The 16,530-nt window shown below is 50.9% G+C and overlaps 1 protein-coding gene across 5 annotated transcripts in view; it reads right to left on the bottom strand.

Annotated features, from left to right (window-relative positions):
- Window positions 1–16,530, bottom strand: part of HECTD4 (HECT domain E3 ubiquitin protein ligase 4) — a 177,916-nt gene that overhangs the window by 7,515 nt on the left and 153,871 nt on the right. For 4 of the 5 annotated variants that reach the window (XM_036929522.2, XM_036929524.2, XM_036929523.2 and 1 more), the window contains exons 61-70: window positions 13,087–14,393; window positions 11,903–12,110; window positions 9,312–9,535; window positions 9,075–9,226; window positions 7,660–7,763; window positions 6,902–7,025; window positions 4,043–4,233; window positions 2,939–3,085; window positions 1,939–2,058; window positions 1,127–1,282 (exon numbers count right to left, since the gene is read on the bottom strand). In XM_036929522.2, the coding sequence (XP_036785417.2) occupies window positions 1,127–1,282; window positions 1,939–2,058; window positions 2,939–3,085; window positions 4,043–4,233; window positions 6,902–7,025; window positions 7,660–7,763; window positions 9,075–9,226; window positions 9,312–9,535; window positions 11,903–12,110; window positions 13,087–14,393 (2,733 nt within the window). Of the gene's footprint in view, window positions 1–1,126; window positions 1,283–1,938; window positions 2,059–2,938; window positions 3,086–4,042; window positions 4,234–6,901; window positions 7,026–7,659; window positions 7,764–9,074; window positions 9,227–9,311; window positions 9,536–11,902; window positions 12,111–13,086; window positions 14,394–16,530 lie in introns of those variants that run through there. The other variant, XM_036929526.2, reaches the window with a different exon arrangement.

The raw sequence follows: 16,530 nt of genomic DNA, 5'->3' as shown, positions 1-16,530 counted from the left end.
GTGGGCCTGTCTGACCCACGTCCATCTCCCCGGTTGTGCCAGGAGCAGGACCCTGTTTTACTTGGCACTGCCTCCCCACCAGGCCCGGGGGCTCAGATTGGTTGGGTGAGGCCTAAAGGACAGGATGGATGCATGAACACAGGCAGATGGTGGCGGGGTTAACCCCTCTGCTGCTGCAGCTCCAAATGTGCCCTTGGCTTTCCTGCTAGACCCCTGCAGCTGGGTCTCTCCTTTCCTGTGGGCCCACCGTCAGGACGCCGAGGTCAGGAAGCTCCGAGGACAAATGTGCACACATACCACTGGTCAGATCACATGGAGGACCTGCCAGTGACAGATGTCAGGGCCTCCCTCAGCTTCCAGAAGTAGCAGGAGATGGAAGCCGCCTGTGGAAGCCACAGGGCCAAGGGCTGGGTTCTGGCATTGGACAGGCCTGGGTTTGAACCCCAGCTAGAGGCCTGATCATGGAGAAACCACTCAACTCTGTGTCTATCTGTAAAGTGGGATGCCACTGGCACCTCTGTGGCTTCAGCGACAGGGAGCGTGTAAGGTGTTCTCCAAAATCCAAGGAGGTGTGCCTGGAGGTGTTCCCACGCTCAGAGCGGGAATGGAGGCGCGGCCGCCTCACACCTTTCCCTCCCAGTGCGACCGGCTAGGCAGCTGGTTGCATCTCCCACCCAGAGTGAGAGACATTTCCTGAATGTCTGGGCCAAACATGACTGAAGGGCCCAAGGGAGCATTTTCTGACAGAGAAAACAACAAGAGACCCTTTAATCAAGGACTCCCCGAAGCCCTGTCTCTCTTGGGGCATATACATGCTTTTAGCCCTGCACCCCTCAGCCAGCGGCTCTTCCTGGGGAGGAAGGCCACTCCACACTGAGGGTGTCCCCAGGGCCACTGGGCAAGGAGAGGGAGCTGGCCAGAGGCAGGTCCCCCAGCCTGGATGGGATGGTGCTGGCCAAGTGTCCCCCCAGGGGGGCAGGGCAAGCTGGGAGGGGACGGGTGATGAGGACGTAGCTTTCATTCTTGCTAATGAGGAGGGTTTGCGCAGTTTAGGCAACAAGTGATGCCAGGAAGCCAGACATTCCAGGCCCGGTTGTACAGGGAGCCTGAAGGGGCTGCCACTTACTGGTGCCATGGACCTCCTCGCCGGTGAAACGGATGTTGAAGGCATAGGTGGGGTCACCGCCACTGGCCAGCCTGACACAGAGCTGTGAGGATGGCACCGAGGCCAGCTGCCTGGCCGCTTGGCAGAAGTAAGAGTTTTCAGAAGCTCTGATCTCCCCTGGAAGAGAGAAACTGATGAGAGACCCCCAACCTGTCCTGCCTTCCACCCCAGTGAAGGGCCTGCCAGGACTCTGCCTGGGCCTCGGGCAGCTGCCGGCCTTCTCCCTGCACTTGCAACACCTTCCAGCCTTCTGTGTGTCATGGTGCCTGCCCCCCTTCCCTAAGCGGTGGGCCCCCCGCCTTCCCTTTGTCTGCTGGGCAGGCCCTCCCCACCTGTGCTCCTCTCAGGTTCTTTGGCTTGTGTCCAGCATGTGTGTGTTTGCTTGGGGCCCCACTTTCCATCCTCCCCCTTTTCTTTGGTGTCAGAACCCCGAATTGGGCAGGTCTGCGGCCAAAGACTAGAATGAAATCCGCCCTTCAAGGGCCCCTGCAGTTGGGTGTGGCCATGTGACCAAGCTCCGAGATGACACAGAGAGGACCCCACGGGTGAGCAGCACCTGCTCCTCCCCTTCCCCTCACTGCCTGGAGTGCAGAGTTCTAGGTGGCGTCAAGGTAGACGCCACACAACGGGCCTCCAGAGCAAGGTGACAGATCTGGAAAAACAAGGAAATGCCATGGCAGCATCTCCTAGGGACCTCTTTTATGTGCAGAAAATCAGCTAGCTTGTTTAAGCACTGCTGTTTTACATTTTCTGGTCTGTGTAGCTAATCTTACCTCCCACAATTTCCAGTGGGTCCAAAGTGATTTCTGGCGCTGCATGGTCAGCTGTCCTCTGCACGGTGGCATTCAGCACCCGATTCATTACAGTCACCTTTGTGTCATAAAAGATCAGCCCTAAAGGGAGGAATGTGGGACAGAGGCTGGGATGGGGCCACTTCCCTTCCTTCCCAGATGCCCTGAGGCCCAGCAGAGGCCATGCCATCCCCCCAGGTCTGTCCAGTCTCTTCTGGGACATCCTTCAGGTCCCAGGGTGGGACACTCACACACCATGCTGGTGGCGGCATGAAGGGGTCCTGACTTTCTGGAGGACCATTTGTCAGCATCTACCCTGATATTAATGCATAAACTCTTGGACTGTCATGCCTAGGGGCCACCTAACTTGCAGGAATACAGACCCAGAGGAAGAACAAGGCAGTTTGCTGTAGCATTTTCTGAAATAACAAAACATAAAAACCACCTGAGGGTCTATGAATAGGGAAAAGGCTATAAATGAACCATGGGCGCCTACACTGTGGCCTGTAAGGAAAGGTGGTTTTGTGTGTGCTGCACAGAGATCTCTGAAGCAGAATGTTAAACAGAAACAGATTAAATTCTGCAGAACAGAATGTGTAACATAATACCCCTTCTTGATTTAAAAAAAGACAGAAAATTGCATATGTGTGTCTATGGTATGCGAATACAAAAGCCTAGAAGGACAGATTAATAATGGTGATCTCTGGGATGTAGAAATGTGGGGCACAGAGAGTGAGTCAGAGCTTTAACTATGTTTCTAAATAATCTGAAAACTTTTTTAGTAAGTTTAATCTTTTCAGAATAGATCTGTTTTTTTTCCAAGCATAATTAAATTCATTGCCCTTGGGTGGACCTGCCACTCCATAGGAGACTTGCAAGTTACGTGTAAGGCTGGCTGTAGGGGTGTCACCCTAGGCAGTCGCCTGGAGACCAGGCCATGGCTGGGGACTGCCTGGCGGTCCCAGTGGGCCCAGGCGCTGACCTTTGGCCTCCTTCAGCAGGGCCGCAATGCTGTGGGTGTACATGGGCGTCTGGCGCAGCTCCACCAGGGGCAGGAAGAAGGTCTCCAGCGTGGTGTTCAGAGACTGCAGCAGGGCGAAGCGCAGGCGCAGGCTCTCAATGGGCACATCTGTAGGGTATGGGGGTTAGGGGGTCAGGGGGTTGGTCTGGGGTCTCAGCTGAGTAAGGCTGAGAGTCCAGTGGTGAACAAAGGCCTAGTGGGCCCACTCACTATGAGGGCCACTGGGAGGGGGGAACAGTTCAAGTGGAGGTTCCCGCAGGGGACTTTACCCCTGGGACCCAGGGATGCTGTTTGCTGGGGAGTGTGCCCCCATCTGCCAGAGCCTGTCCTTGCAGAAGCAGAAGGTGACCCTGGGCCGGCAAGGCAAGAGGCCCTGGTTCTTCAAGCCCAAGGGCCGCTCAGCCTATCCTTGGGCTGCATACTCTATTATTTTTAGCCTTTCATTCTGAAGTCCTTATAGGAAGCTGCAAAAATAGTGCAAAGTCCTGTGTACCTTTCACTGAGCTTCCCCAATGTGACACCATAAATCAAAACCAGGAGATGGTGACACTGGCCACTTTTATGCGTTCATCCTATCCAGAGGGAGAGACTGACGTCGGGGCCATCTCTGGCCCACGTTTACCTTCACAGCATCTGGAAGCAAGGCTCTGGCTGTGTGGCTGAGTGAGGGACAGCAGGCTGAGCTGCAGCCTGAGGGACACACAGGGACGGGCACAGAAAAAAGCCTGGGGCCATTTGCCATTGTGTCGTGATAGGGGGTCACTTTCCAGGGGTGGATTTATGGAGGACACACTCTGTGTGTGTGATTTTTTTGGTGCATTGCCAGTTTTTAATAAAAACATGTTTCTCAACTAAGGCTAATGTCTCTACTCTAATGCACGCCCCCAGACTGCTCCAAACCTCTCTCCCTCCTGACACCAGCCTGGCACCCCTGATGGCCTCTAGGCAGGGCAGCCTGGGTGTGATGGTGGGGTTGTGGCCTCCCAGGTGCTGTACTCCTGTCAGATGCCCCCACAGGGTGGCATAGGGACAAGCCCCTGAAAGGCACACCCAGGGGCCACATACTCAAGAGACAGGCCACTCTGGGGTCGGCAGTGTCTGCTGGGTCCAGATACACCTCGTGGGGATGGAGCCGCGCGGGCGTGATGGCAAGATGGCGGCACAGCCGGTTGATGTGCTGCACGAGCGCCACGTCCATCTCCAGGGTCCATTTCCTGGACGCCTTGTGTGCATGTCTCACGTCGATGCAGGCACACCTGGTGGGGAGAAGGTAGGTGGGGTGCAGCCGCCAGGCTGCTGCCACATTCCTCCAGGGCCATGCCCCAGCTCCTGGGGGACGTGTGTCAGAGCGCTTTGCCCACGTCACTTCTTAGTGCTCAAGTACTGACGACAGAGGGGCCACTCCCTGGGATGGAAGAGCCCCTTTCAGAAGAAGGGGGCTGAGAGGCTGCAGGGTGGGAACACAGCACGGCCTTTCTGGAGAGTTTGGCAGCACGCACCCTCACGGACCTCCCTCTTGTACCTGGGCAGCGGGGTGTGTGCTAAGGACGGGGCTCTGGAGTCCTCGGGGTGAAATCTAGGCTACCCACAAAGATGCCTACTTTCTGAGCCTCAAGTTCTTCACCTGTAAAATGGAGTTAGCAGTAGCATGCTCACACCCTGTCATGAGAACTCTTGGCGAGGACAGCCGCAAAGCACACAGCTTGGTGCCCAGTACGTTCTTAGGGCACAAAAATACTGGCTTTTGGCATTACTGAAGCTATTTCCCTTTACCCAGTGATCCCATCCCATGGCTCACCTGGGAGCTGTTTGAACAGCAATGGTGTGTTTGTGAGGGTGTCACTGCAGGACAGTTTTATGGTGGCAACGTCAGACATGACCCAAATGCCCATCACTAGGGTGGAACAAATCACACTGCATCCTGATAATGGACCACGAGGCAGCCATTAAAACAGTCCAGTGGAATAACATCAAATGATGTGGAAAAATGAAAAAAAGCAAAGTGCAGAACAGTATGTCTTGTCTGATCCCACTTCTACAGCATGAAAAAGATTTGCCCTCCCCAGAAATGTTGGGAGAGATGTTTCCTGAAACATTACGACTGCCATGAGCACATCATCACAGGACATGTCTGTCATGTTTGTATATACTGCATGAGGTTTTTATTAAGAGTGCATGTCCTCACTCCACAAACTCTAAGCTATTAACCCAAAATAGGCAGGCAGGAGACTGCGGGTGGGCCAGCACCTCCAGTTCCAGAGCTCAGGGCCCCTCATGTGGGCCACGGGCCACATGCCACACAGGGTGCATCCTGCAGGAGGGCCTGTTTTGGGGCAGGGTAGGGCATGGTGTCAGGCCTCTCTGCATTGCAGGCTGCCTCTCTTCCACCCAAGGAGGCCTCACAGAGAGACCCAGCCTCCTTGAGAAGGGGCACCCCTCCAGGCTGGCTGATCCCTGCAGATGCCTTCGGTTGCCCTTAGATTAGTCGTGCTGAGGAGGGAAGGATGTGCCAGGGCACCACCGTGGCCTGTAACACACATGAACAAGCTGTTCCAACTCTTACAAATGTGTCACTTTGGACTGAGTTTGCCATCCACTGTGTTCCCTTCCCATTTAGAAAGTGGCTCCTAGTCCAAATGGGTGACTCTGCTTTTCAACAAAACGCCCAAAGTCACTTGGTGAACTACTTCCTAAAGCAAGTCAGAAGACTTATTCCTGCCACCCTGATGCCAAGGCCCACACAGGGCTCCATTCTGAGCCTTCAGTGAAGGTACCAAACGCTGGTGCCAAGCAGTAAACAAATTGTCAAGTCTACAAATAGATTTTTTAAGAAGCATGTGTCTGGGAGCCAGCCTTTGTGTGACGCCCAGTACACCTTGCTGTTGGTGAGGGTGGGCAGGCCTGTGTGGGCAGCGGCAAGAGGGAGAGGGCAGGGAGGTCTCTGGGTTTGCAAACGGTTTGCCTACTTGGGGTTCACTTACAGCTAGAAATGGGAAGACAGATTTGTTTGGCCCCGGAGACTTGTGATCCCAGCTCTGCTCCTGCCTGGGAGGAAGCAAGAGGGCCACAGAGGCTCAGAGAAAGTACGACTCTCTGGAAAAAAGGTCCTTTGGAGTAAGAAATCCCAGTTAGGGACTGAACCGTATACCCTCTTGCCTTCATATGCTGAAGCCTAACCTATTAGATGGACCTGACAGAGGAAATCAAGGATGAATGAGGTCATAAGGGTGGGGCCCTAATCTGATGAAACTTGTGTCCTTATAGGAAAAGGGAGAGACACCAGGGATGTGTGCACAGAGGAATGACCATGAGAGGACACAGCATGAAGGTGACCGTGAGGCCTCAGGAGAAACCAACCCTGTGGACACCTTACAGCCTCCAGAACTGTGAGAAAACAGACTTCTGTTGGTTTCAAATAGGTTAGAAAGCCCCCTTTAACAATTATGAAAAATGGTAGACACCAAGAAGTGACTGGTGGTTACCACGGGGGAGGGGCTGCAGTGGGTGGCTGGGGACAGTGAAGGGGGAAAGGGGCACAACAATTGTCATTCATAATATAAGCTGGTTGCAGGGACGGCAGTGCAGCATGGGGAATGCAGCCAGTGGTTCTGTAACACTGTCCTACGTTGACAGAGAGTAACTGCACTACTGGGGTTGGGCATTTAATAATGTGTGTAACTGCTGAACCACTGTGTTGTAGACTTGAAACCAATATAATACTGTGTATCAACTATATTTCAACTTAAAAAATATACTTAAAGATACAATTAAAGTGAAAACAATTATGAAAAATGAAAAATGAGAAAATAACTGAGCAGGCACTGAAAACCGGGTAGACGGAATGGCTCCCCAGGAAGGGGATGCATCTTGTGGCCGAAAACAATTTTCATTCAAGGTATCAACTGAGTTGGGACAACCTTTTACCTCTCAAAGTGAAGATCATAACCACAGGATAAAATCGCCCTCCAGACACTACGGATGTCTTGCTTCGCTCGGTCAACGACAAACTTGTGAAATCCTTCCAAGGTCAGATACTTTTCCTCAGGAACTGATGGAAGGGTGTTCACAGGGTCAGAAATTTGGTGAGAATAGCGCACAGCGGGGACCTCTCGAGTGCTCTTTCTGGGCCCATCCACCTAACCCGTCTAGGCAACTGGCTGGCTCCTCCCCTGCGCACGCGTCCCCAAACCCCTGACCTGCTGAGCTGCTGCACCCACGGCCGGCCACCAGGAGGTGCTGTGCTTTCCCAAAGTCCCTTTCTAAGGAGCTCAGAGACCTTTCCAACGGAGTGATTTTCATGACGCTAGAATAGCTTTCTTCTGGCGCCTTTAGAAGGCTAAGGTTCTAATTAATGTCCAAAGAAATGCCTTTGGTTTTTCCAAAGCAGATTTCCAGATCGTTACTTCCATTCATAACCATCCATCCTCCACCTTGTTTGCCCGTTATTTCTGGAGCCGCCATTTCCACCTCCACAAGTTCATGGTCAAAGATGGCACCCTGGGGCATAACCGACTGCGCTGGCCAGGCATGCCCTCCCAGCAGCTCTGGCAATGCTGCCCCGCCCCCACTAGATCCCCGCATGCTCAGCCAGTCGGGCAGAGCCCTGGCTGGTTCCCAGGGGGCCTCCGTCTCTGGGATGGAAGAGCCCCCCCAACCTGCAACAGGCCCAGTCGGTCACTGACCTTCTTGTTTTTTGGTGGGTGACTTTTCCGGGTCCTTTTCGTCTGGCTTGCTCTTTTCCGGTGACTTGGGCTTCACAGTCGGCTTCTTCTCACTTAAGGCAGTCCTGTCGCAGACCAAAGCATTGGCGTCACACTTCCTCCTGACGGAGGAAATGCGGGGCCTCACACAGGTCTTAGTTCCTACAGCCCCCAGCACGGTTCATATGGTTCAGACGGCTGCGTTCAACGTGAGCTTTCCTCTGAGGAAAGTTTACTGAGCAAAGTATGAGAACAAACTGATGCTTTAAACTGCTTTAAAATCTCAAAGACATACTTTTCAAACATCCTTTCTACATACTTTAGAGCTGCATTGTCCAAAAAAGTAGGTGCCAGTCAGAAGTAGCTACTTAAGTTTGACTTAAAATAAAATTACAAGTTTAGTCTCTTGGCTGCACTTGCCACATTTCAAGTGCTCAGGTGCCACATGTGGCCAGTGGCGACTGTCCTGAAGAGCACAGACAGAGGAAAGCACAGATTTTCATCACCACAGGGAGTTCTACTGGACAGTGGTGATGGAAAGCACCACTTATGTATAATCAATTAATAAAAAGACACCTTATTTTTCTGACCATTTTAACAATTCCTCTAGAGACTTCTGCTAGGTAGCTCTGCTGTCAGGAGTTTCAACTATGAGTATCTGAGAGCCTTTATCTAAAGAAAATTCTATTAAATATGTCTGCATATCTACATATGGGATATTATGTATTGATTTTTTTAAAAAGGAAAAGGGGGAGTTCTTTTTGTGCTGATGTGGAATCCTCTCCAAGATAAGTAGTAAATAGAAACAGCAAGGTCCAGACATCTGCCCAGTTCCTGGCATTTGGCCGAAGAGCTCAGGGAGGCCACAGCTGCCGTCCCAGGGAGGGGGACCGGGAGGCTTGAGGATGCAGGGGAGAGAGGAGTGGCTTTCCACTGCACATGCTTTTGAACTTTGTACTATTTTAATGATTTCAATGTTAAGAACATAATATATATGCATGAATAAGAGGCTATGCACTTAAATATTATAAGTAGTTGCTATGGATAGGGTAGATTTTTTCACTATGCATATGTGCATTTTATAGTCTTTCTACAGTAATTATGCATTATATGTGTGGTTAAGATAATTCTTTACTAATTCTGTACATTTTAGATGTTTCATTAACTCAGACTGGTCAGCTTTCCAGCCTGCATGGTCCAAATTTTACTATGTGTGTGGATAAAATGAAATATTCTCTTTCAGCTGATGATGTCAAGGGCTGAAAGGACCGTGGCAGCAGAGCAGGGAAGAGCCGGGAGGTCAGCCCCCCAGATGTGCTGACAACCTCCCAGGAAGCCTCCTAGGAGGGCCCCCGGGCCCCCGCCTGGCCCATCTCCCGAGCATCTCGGATGCCCACCTGACGCTGTTGAGTGCGGCCTTGTCCTTGGTGGGCGGCTTGGTGATGGGCCGCTTGGTGCTCACCACCTTGACAGGGTGCTGCTCCTTCCCAGCTTTGCTGTACTTGCTCTTGTCAAACTTGGGCTTTGGCACACCGTATTTTCTCAGGATCTGTGGGGCAGCAAAGAGGGAGGGGGTCCTCAGGCTCACCGTGTGGTGTACCTGAGGCCCAGCACGGTAGGGCCAGGGCTGCTACCTGGGTGAGCTGGTCCTCCAGCACCTTTTTGGGAGGCCGGACATTGGTGAAGAAGAGGTGGAGGAGGTTGCCTGGTGTCTGGGAGTTGATCTGCTCTTTGCTGAGATAAATGTCAGACACTTTGATGGGCTTTGCGGGTGTCAGGCTCAGCATCTGCTCCGAATGGGCACAGCTCTTAAATATCTCCGTCAGCACCTCTCTGGCCCCGGGCACCAGCTTCTCACCTGGCACAGGTGCAGGGAGGACAAACAATTCTGCCTTGAACATGCAGTGTCAGGATAAGCCCTCCGGAATTTTGTTTATTTTTCATAAAGTTTATTTTTGAAAGTGGGTAACAGACACTGAGGGGCAATAACAATGAGACTCGGGGTGTCCTTTCTGGGCACACACTTCAGGTACAGCTTTCTCTGCTGCAGGTGTGGCCCTGTGACGTGGCACGTGAGCTGCTCCTGGGCCAGTCTCATCTATTCTGCACTCGTCCCCTTCACTGGCTGCATGGATGTGACAAGCTCCTGGGAGGCAGCCCTCAGCGCTTACCCTGAATTCTTACAGGCAAGAAATAAACTTCCACTGGGTCTAAGCCACAGTCCCCTCTAACCTACCTTAACACCTTTGTGAAGGATGGTCCCAAACAAAAGGGTGTGGAGCCTGCAAGTATTTTTAGTGCAAAGTGCAAGTTGTCAAACAAGTGATTATATTATTGGAGAACATGTTTCAAAAGTGGAACAGTGAGCTGGTGGGAAAAGAAAGTTTTCTCAGATACAGGAAAGGTATCTGCGAGCACAAGAAAAAGCACTTTGTTTTTTGTCCCCAAACAAGAGCTCCAGGAGGTGTGCTCATCCTTCCTGTGGGCCAATCAGGAACCTGTCTACATGCTTCCCACGTGGCCAGGGGCCTGGACTCAAGAGTGTACTGACCCACTCACCATTCCCTTCTCCTTCTGCCCCATCCTCCCCATGCTTTTTCTCTGGGGGTCTGACACAGCACAGGTCTGGCCCAACTGTGGGGACCAGAGCACAAAGGCCTCACAAGCATCTGGGCTGAGGTGGAGGACATGTGTGTGGAAGAGGTGGCCCAGCCCCAAGTGCCAACTTAGCAGAACCACAATCTCAAGCAAAATGTGTGTGGCAGTAATGTGGCAAACACACTACCAAAAGACCCAGCACCTTATATGGAAGGCTTGACTATTACAGAATCAGTAACTAGAACTAAATTCAGATGCAAAGAATGAATTGGTAAAGCATTAATTGTGGCAGAAAAACACCTCTGTTTTCCCACAGATCTTATGCTAGTCTTCTGCACATGGGCCCCTGAGAAATGAGGGGACCAAAATCACACTAAGAAAGGAACAGGGCCAAGATGAGGGAGAGGAGAGCGAGGCAGTCCCCATAGGCACCAAGATTCCCAAAAAATTCAGGGATCAAGATACATATTTTAATGCAGTACTTTAAAAAACTGAAATTCATACCAAAAAACAAGAAACAAAATACTACCAGTACTCTGCCAGCCATGTTAAAGCCTGAGGCAAAAAGAAAACTCAGTGGTACTGATCCTGTCTTTATTTAAAATTTTAGTATTTTGTTCATCATGGGTATTATGCATTAATTTTGGCTTTTATAAATACTGCACTAAAATATTTCTTTAGATCACTAAGGTTTTTTGAGCCTCATTTTATTTTGTACCCGAGGCCGCACCTCCCCCTGGTCCCAGCCCTGAGGGAACACTCGGAAAGTTCATGACTGGGGGATACAAATTTGAAACAACAATAAAATCCATACTCAACATCACATTTTTGTACTTGGAAAACAAAAGCAACAAGCTCAACAACTCTGTGATGAAATTTCAAACAATGTTAATGATTCAGAAAGAGGGACATGGATTGAAACTTCTGAGAAAGACCCGTACAAAATAAAGGTGACAACACAAACAACTGCAATTATAAAAAGAGAAAAGAAAAATTGCTGTGGCCTCTGCTAGAGCAGCTCAGTGGGGCAGTGGGCCAGGGTCCACCCTGGGAGCCCCCAAATGACAAAGTGCGCTTTGTGGAAAAGCAGCTGGAGCTCTTTCCTCCCTAGGAATAGGTTAAAGGGTGAGGCACTCGCCGTCCCCAACCTATGACCAAATGATTACAGGAAATGTACTTGTTATATTTCTAGCTCCATAGGACAGAACAAAATAAATACACTTGAACTTGAACAAGGGACGGAAAGAAAAATATGACTTGAACGAAGCCCGTGTTGGAGCCTGGCGCAGGCTGGGGCACAGCTGCTCCTGGGGGCTCTCTCTGACCCCCAGAGCCCTGGCCACTGGGAGAGGATAGGAGTGTTCTCTCTACAGCTTGGAGATGCACATGACGCTGCTTCCATTAGCCAAGCAGGAACCCTCTTTGTCCCAGCTCCCCAATACCCCCTGAGCCATTTCTTAAATCTGCTACCCTTGGAACTCCCTGCTGGCATCCTCTTTAAGGGAAGATGTTAAGAATAGGGGAAAGTAGACATGGAGTTGGGAGATGACTTTTTGCTCAAGTTTCTCTGCAGATTTAAAACTGCTCAAAAAAACCTTTACTAATGAAAAACGAATCCATAACCTACCTTTAATTGACTTATCATTGAAATAATCTTCTAACCCTGGGCTCCCCTGAGTATCAAACAAACTCTGATTTACTACAGATACAGTGAGAATCTCCTCTGTTGACATTTCCATCAATTCGTCTTCACCATCCAAACTCGACAAACCAATCAAGTCATTATTATTAAATAAACTTGCTCGAATTTTCTCGATTTTGGCTCGGGATCTTATCTGTGTGAACAAAGAAAAGGGTCAGGAGTAGTAGAGAGTAACAGCCATTCTACAGGAATGACCCTTATTCCTTCCCACCTGTCCCTGGGCCCCTGCACTGGTCTCAAGTGTTATGAGTGCTGCCCAACGTGGTGAGCTGGCCTTCCTGGGAAAGTCTCGCACACATGCTCCTGGCAGTAACTTGTCGGGGAACAACTCAACTGGAAATCTCTGTCACTAAACCCCGTGCCTTTACCCCGATGCCCAGGAGGCTAAAGTCCATGCTCAGCTCCGAGGAAGTCACAGGGAGAAGGCAGACGGATTAAGAGACATGACTCTGGGTAGGAAACCAACCACTGGATTGGTGAGCTCTCCCTTTGGAGCTCACTGGGAAAGAGCAGAGCAAAGCCCACTCCCTCCTGGCTTCTTCCTACCTATACCCAACGACGGGGAGGACGGTGTTCATTCCTGGCCCGACTCCTGTTACACAAGGTGCAGGAAGACACAGGATGCAGGATTTTTAAACAAGAAGACCAAAGACATAGATAGGATCTTGAAGTGGAAATGTGGCTGGTCAAAGTGCTCAGAATCACCTGGCACAGAATGGTAAGAGTCTGTTCTCACGCTGCTCAGTGAAGGGCCCTCCTGCCAATGGCAACATCTGGAACAAGCCAAGGCGGCTCAAACATATCCCAGGGGCCTGAGTGCATCAGGAAAGGCCAGCCCCTCAAGCCCCTGGGCCTCCCATCCTCTGCCGCAAACTGCATTTACTCCATGACATCAGCTCTGCTATTGCTCTTAAGAGACGTGACCTCCGTCAGAGATAACCCATGTGGTAAGTCACTGCTGCTTCCGAGAGCTGCCCCAGGGAGCCCCTAAATGCCCCAATGTCACCTATTAGTCAATCCCTTGGATATAACAAGGGAAAGTTTAAAGAGGCTCAGGGGATTCAAATTACTCCCAGTTTTAGTGGGTACCAAGGCCCAAGCGCCATTACCTCCACAACTGCGAAACCTTTGATGGGGCGCGCTGTGAGGGGCTGGTTGTCCAGGGATGTGACCGTGTACATGGAGCCCACGTCTGACACCGAGGCTGTCTCTGCATTGTCCAGTGGCTCCCCCAGGCTTCCCAGGCTGCCCAGACTGCCGGTGCTGCACAGGGAAATGTCCAGGCTCTCCTGACTGGACACTGCATGGGGCTCCAACAAGCCAGGGGCGATGGGCAGCTCAAGGCCCGGGGGCAGCGGATCTGCAGAGAAGTCGCTGACCGTCCGTGAGACGCCCTGGGAGCTGCAAATGGAGGCCTGGCTGGTGGAAGCGGACGCACCGATGCTCATGGCAGGAGTCAGGCTGCTGGACGTGCTGACCTCCACGCTGTCTGTGCCGGGGAAGGTGAGTGTCTTCTCTGGCCCAGCTTTCCCTTCCCCGCCCTCGGCCTTGTCTTTTGGCTTCTTGGGGTCTTGCTCCTGCAGGGGAATGTAGATCTCGTCTTTGAAGACCCCGCCGTGGGCGCTGCAGGCCTTGCGGATAGCACCTCGAACGATGCCCTCGTCCAGGTGGGTGGGGATGCCAGAGATTACCAGCAAGCGGCTGTGGGCAGTGGGGCCCACCAGGGCCTGGCAGGCATCGGCAATGGCGTCACTTGTCACGCCCAGCCCCTGGGGGTCCTTCCTGGTGAGGTGCCGGACGATGATGAGCAAGGTAAGGGCTCGATGGAACCACAGCATGTCCTCGGGCTTGCTGCCCCCGATGCTGAGCACGGCGCAGTCTGAGTCCATGGAGCGGGAGGACTGGCGCTTCCCAGAGGAGGACGCCTTCTCCCGCTTCATCTTGACTTTCTTCCTCTTGGACAGGAGGCTGGGGCTCTGTGGTGTCTGTCCTGGGGAGGACGATGAGGAGGACGACGAGTCACTGAGGTTCGGGGCAGTCGTTGAGGTCACCCCGCTGGCTGTGACACTCATGTTGGTAGGCAGGGTCACTTCGGCCACTGCCAGGCAACCTTCCATGAGGGCATGAAAATATGTGGAGAACCTGCCCTGGTCGGTGGCTGCCACCACCCCAGAGCCTCCGCAGGTGCTGCCCGAGACCCAGCTCTGGGTCTCCTCGTCATAGAGCTTATGGAGCTCCGACTGCAGGGCCATCAGCATGGCCAGGCAGGGGTTCAGCTGGAGGGCGATGGACGAGGACAGGCCAGCGGGGCACTTCCTCTGCTCCAGGGCATGCACTGTGCGCAAGAGCTCCGCCAGGAGGTGGAACACGAGTTCCTTCACGCAGGCTGCCATGTCTGTGGTCCAGAGGAAGTTTCCTGTGGTAGACAGAACACAGTAACAGCAGCGAGCACTTACACAGCGCCTGTTACGAGCCAGGCACTGTTCCAAGAAGCACTTTAATGAATTCAGCCCTCATGGCAACCTTGTGAAACAGGCACTATGCTTGCTATTCATCCCCACTGCACAGATGAAGAAACAGAGGCTCAAAGAGCTGAGGGGACTTGCCCAATGTCACACAGCCACCAGTCACGGGAAAGCCTCAACCGCTGTGCCACAGGATAGCATGCAGCTGGCTTAGACCAAAATCTATTTTCTTTCTTAGAAGCATCTCATTTGCTTTCTTACACATCTGTCTACCCTTCTATTCACCCAGAAACTCACCTTACCAAGCAAGCTGGTGATGAGTCACTAGAACAATGTTCCCAGAACCATGGGATGCTTACTATCAGGGGCATACAATCCAATTTTACCAGGGAGCCCAGAAGCACACACTGAACATCATTCCTTTTGAACTACCTTTTAGTCCTGATTTTGTCAACAAGTCTTACTGTGGGGCTGGTATAGCCTTCAGAGAGTGGGCCACAGACCCAGAGCCTTTGACAGGGAGCAGTATTTAGGCAGAATTTCATAACAGTAACTATTTATGTGTTGTTTTATAGTTATCTCCTAGTTATGGCAAGGGATAACTTATTTTCTGCTTAAAGTAGCAACATAAAATTTCTTTTAAAATTCAATTTAAGTTTGAAAAAGGGATAAAGTTGTTGACTGTCATAAAGACAAATACATGCTGACAGGCATGATTCTGAGACCTGGTAAAGATCACATAAAGGTGGCATGAGAAAGACTGAAGTTTGGGAAATAATGTCTAGATGAGATGGACCACACATTTGTACCCAGGACCTCTTCATCCATGTATGTATCTTATATTCACAGTCATGTTGTGGGCAGGGAGCCCCGTGGGCTGGGTCTGGCTGACTTACTGAGAACCTCTGATTCAGCCCAGCACCTACAAAGGAGGGGACTAAGCTGCCTGCTCTCTCAGGGTGATGCCATTTGATGATTGTACTTGAAAATAAGCTCATGATCATATGGGAATGGGTGCTCATGGTACCAATCACAGAGGACAAGTGCCATGGGGCCTAGGCCAGGCCCTCAGATGATTGAGTTACCTCCTACACTTTCCTTTCTCTGCCATATGCCATTTATGTAAGAGGTCAGCCTTGGAGAAAACTCTTTTCCACCAAAATTGCAAATGGTGGCCCATGAGCCGAGGCTGGCCACAGACACCTCATTCTCATGCTGGTTCCCTGCTCACCTCCTCCAACCCCTCACCCCTCACCAGTGTGCTTTAACGAATTTAACTTAGTTGCCAACATCCAAAAATTGGGAAATTCACATCAATATCTAGATTTCCGGCTTTTCTTGGAAAAAAAAATACTTGGCAGGCCTGGGGCTACCTTCGTATATAGCAATGAGTGGCAGGGTTCAGTGGCTGCCTGGCGAAGTGAAGTCATTTGGCCCCTGAGGGTGTCTGAATTTGCAACCTTTTTTCCCCTCTAACATTATGAAAAAATTCAAAAATATAGAAAAGATGAATTGCTTATATAGTAAAGTCCTGTATGCCTACCACCTAAGTTCTACCAATAATATTTTGACATATTTGCTTTCTTACACATCTGTTTATCCCTCTATTCATCCATAAACTCATCTTAGTTTTTAGTATTTCAGTAAGTTGCAGACATCAGTATGTTTCACTTTTAAATACTTAATGCAGAAATATCACTCATAAAGTACAGTATTTATTTATTTAGAATATTCTGAGGTAAATTTACATATGGTCAAATGCACAACTCTTTAAGTTTGCTGTTCCACGAGTTTTGCCAAAATGCAGCCTCTTTGACCTTTCAGGAACAACGATGTCATAATGTTCGATTTTGTAACATCATTTACTTCCACCTTTCACCTCCAAAGTTATAATAACAACATGAATTTGGGTTTTAAAATAAAGCATGACAAAATCTTGTTTTACTGGCCTCCTCTCAAAGTGATGGAAATACCCTGCAAACTGTGGATTCAGAAGTCTAGGCTATACCTCACAATCAATTCCCCATGCCCACTTCAAATGAGAGCAGCCTGCCGGGAGGCTGTTGCACCTGGGCCACCCGGGGCCAC

The sequence above is a fragment of the Manis pentadactyla genome, chromosome 14 (genome assembly GCF_030020395.1).
Source record: "Manis pentadactyla isolate mManPen7 chromosome 14, mManPen7.hap1, whole genome shotgun sequence".
Classification (NCBI taxonomy): domain Eukaryota; kingdom Metazoa; phylum Chordata; class Mammalia; order Pholidota; family Manidae; genus Manis; species Manis pentadactyla.
The sequence above is the reverse complement of the archived record's forward strand: the minus strand, read 5'-3'. Positions and strand labels throughout refer to the sequence as shown.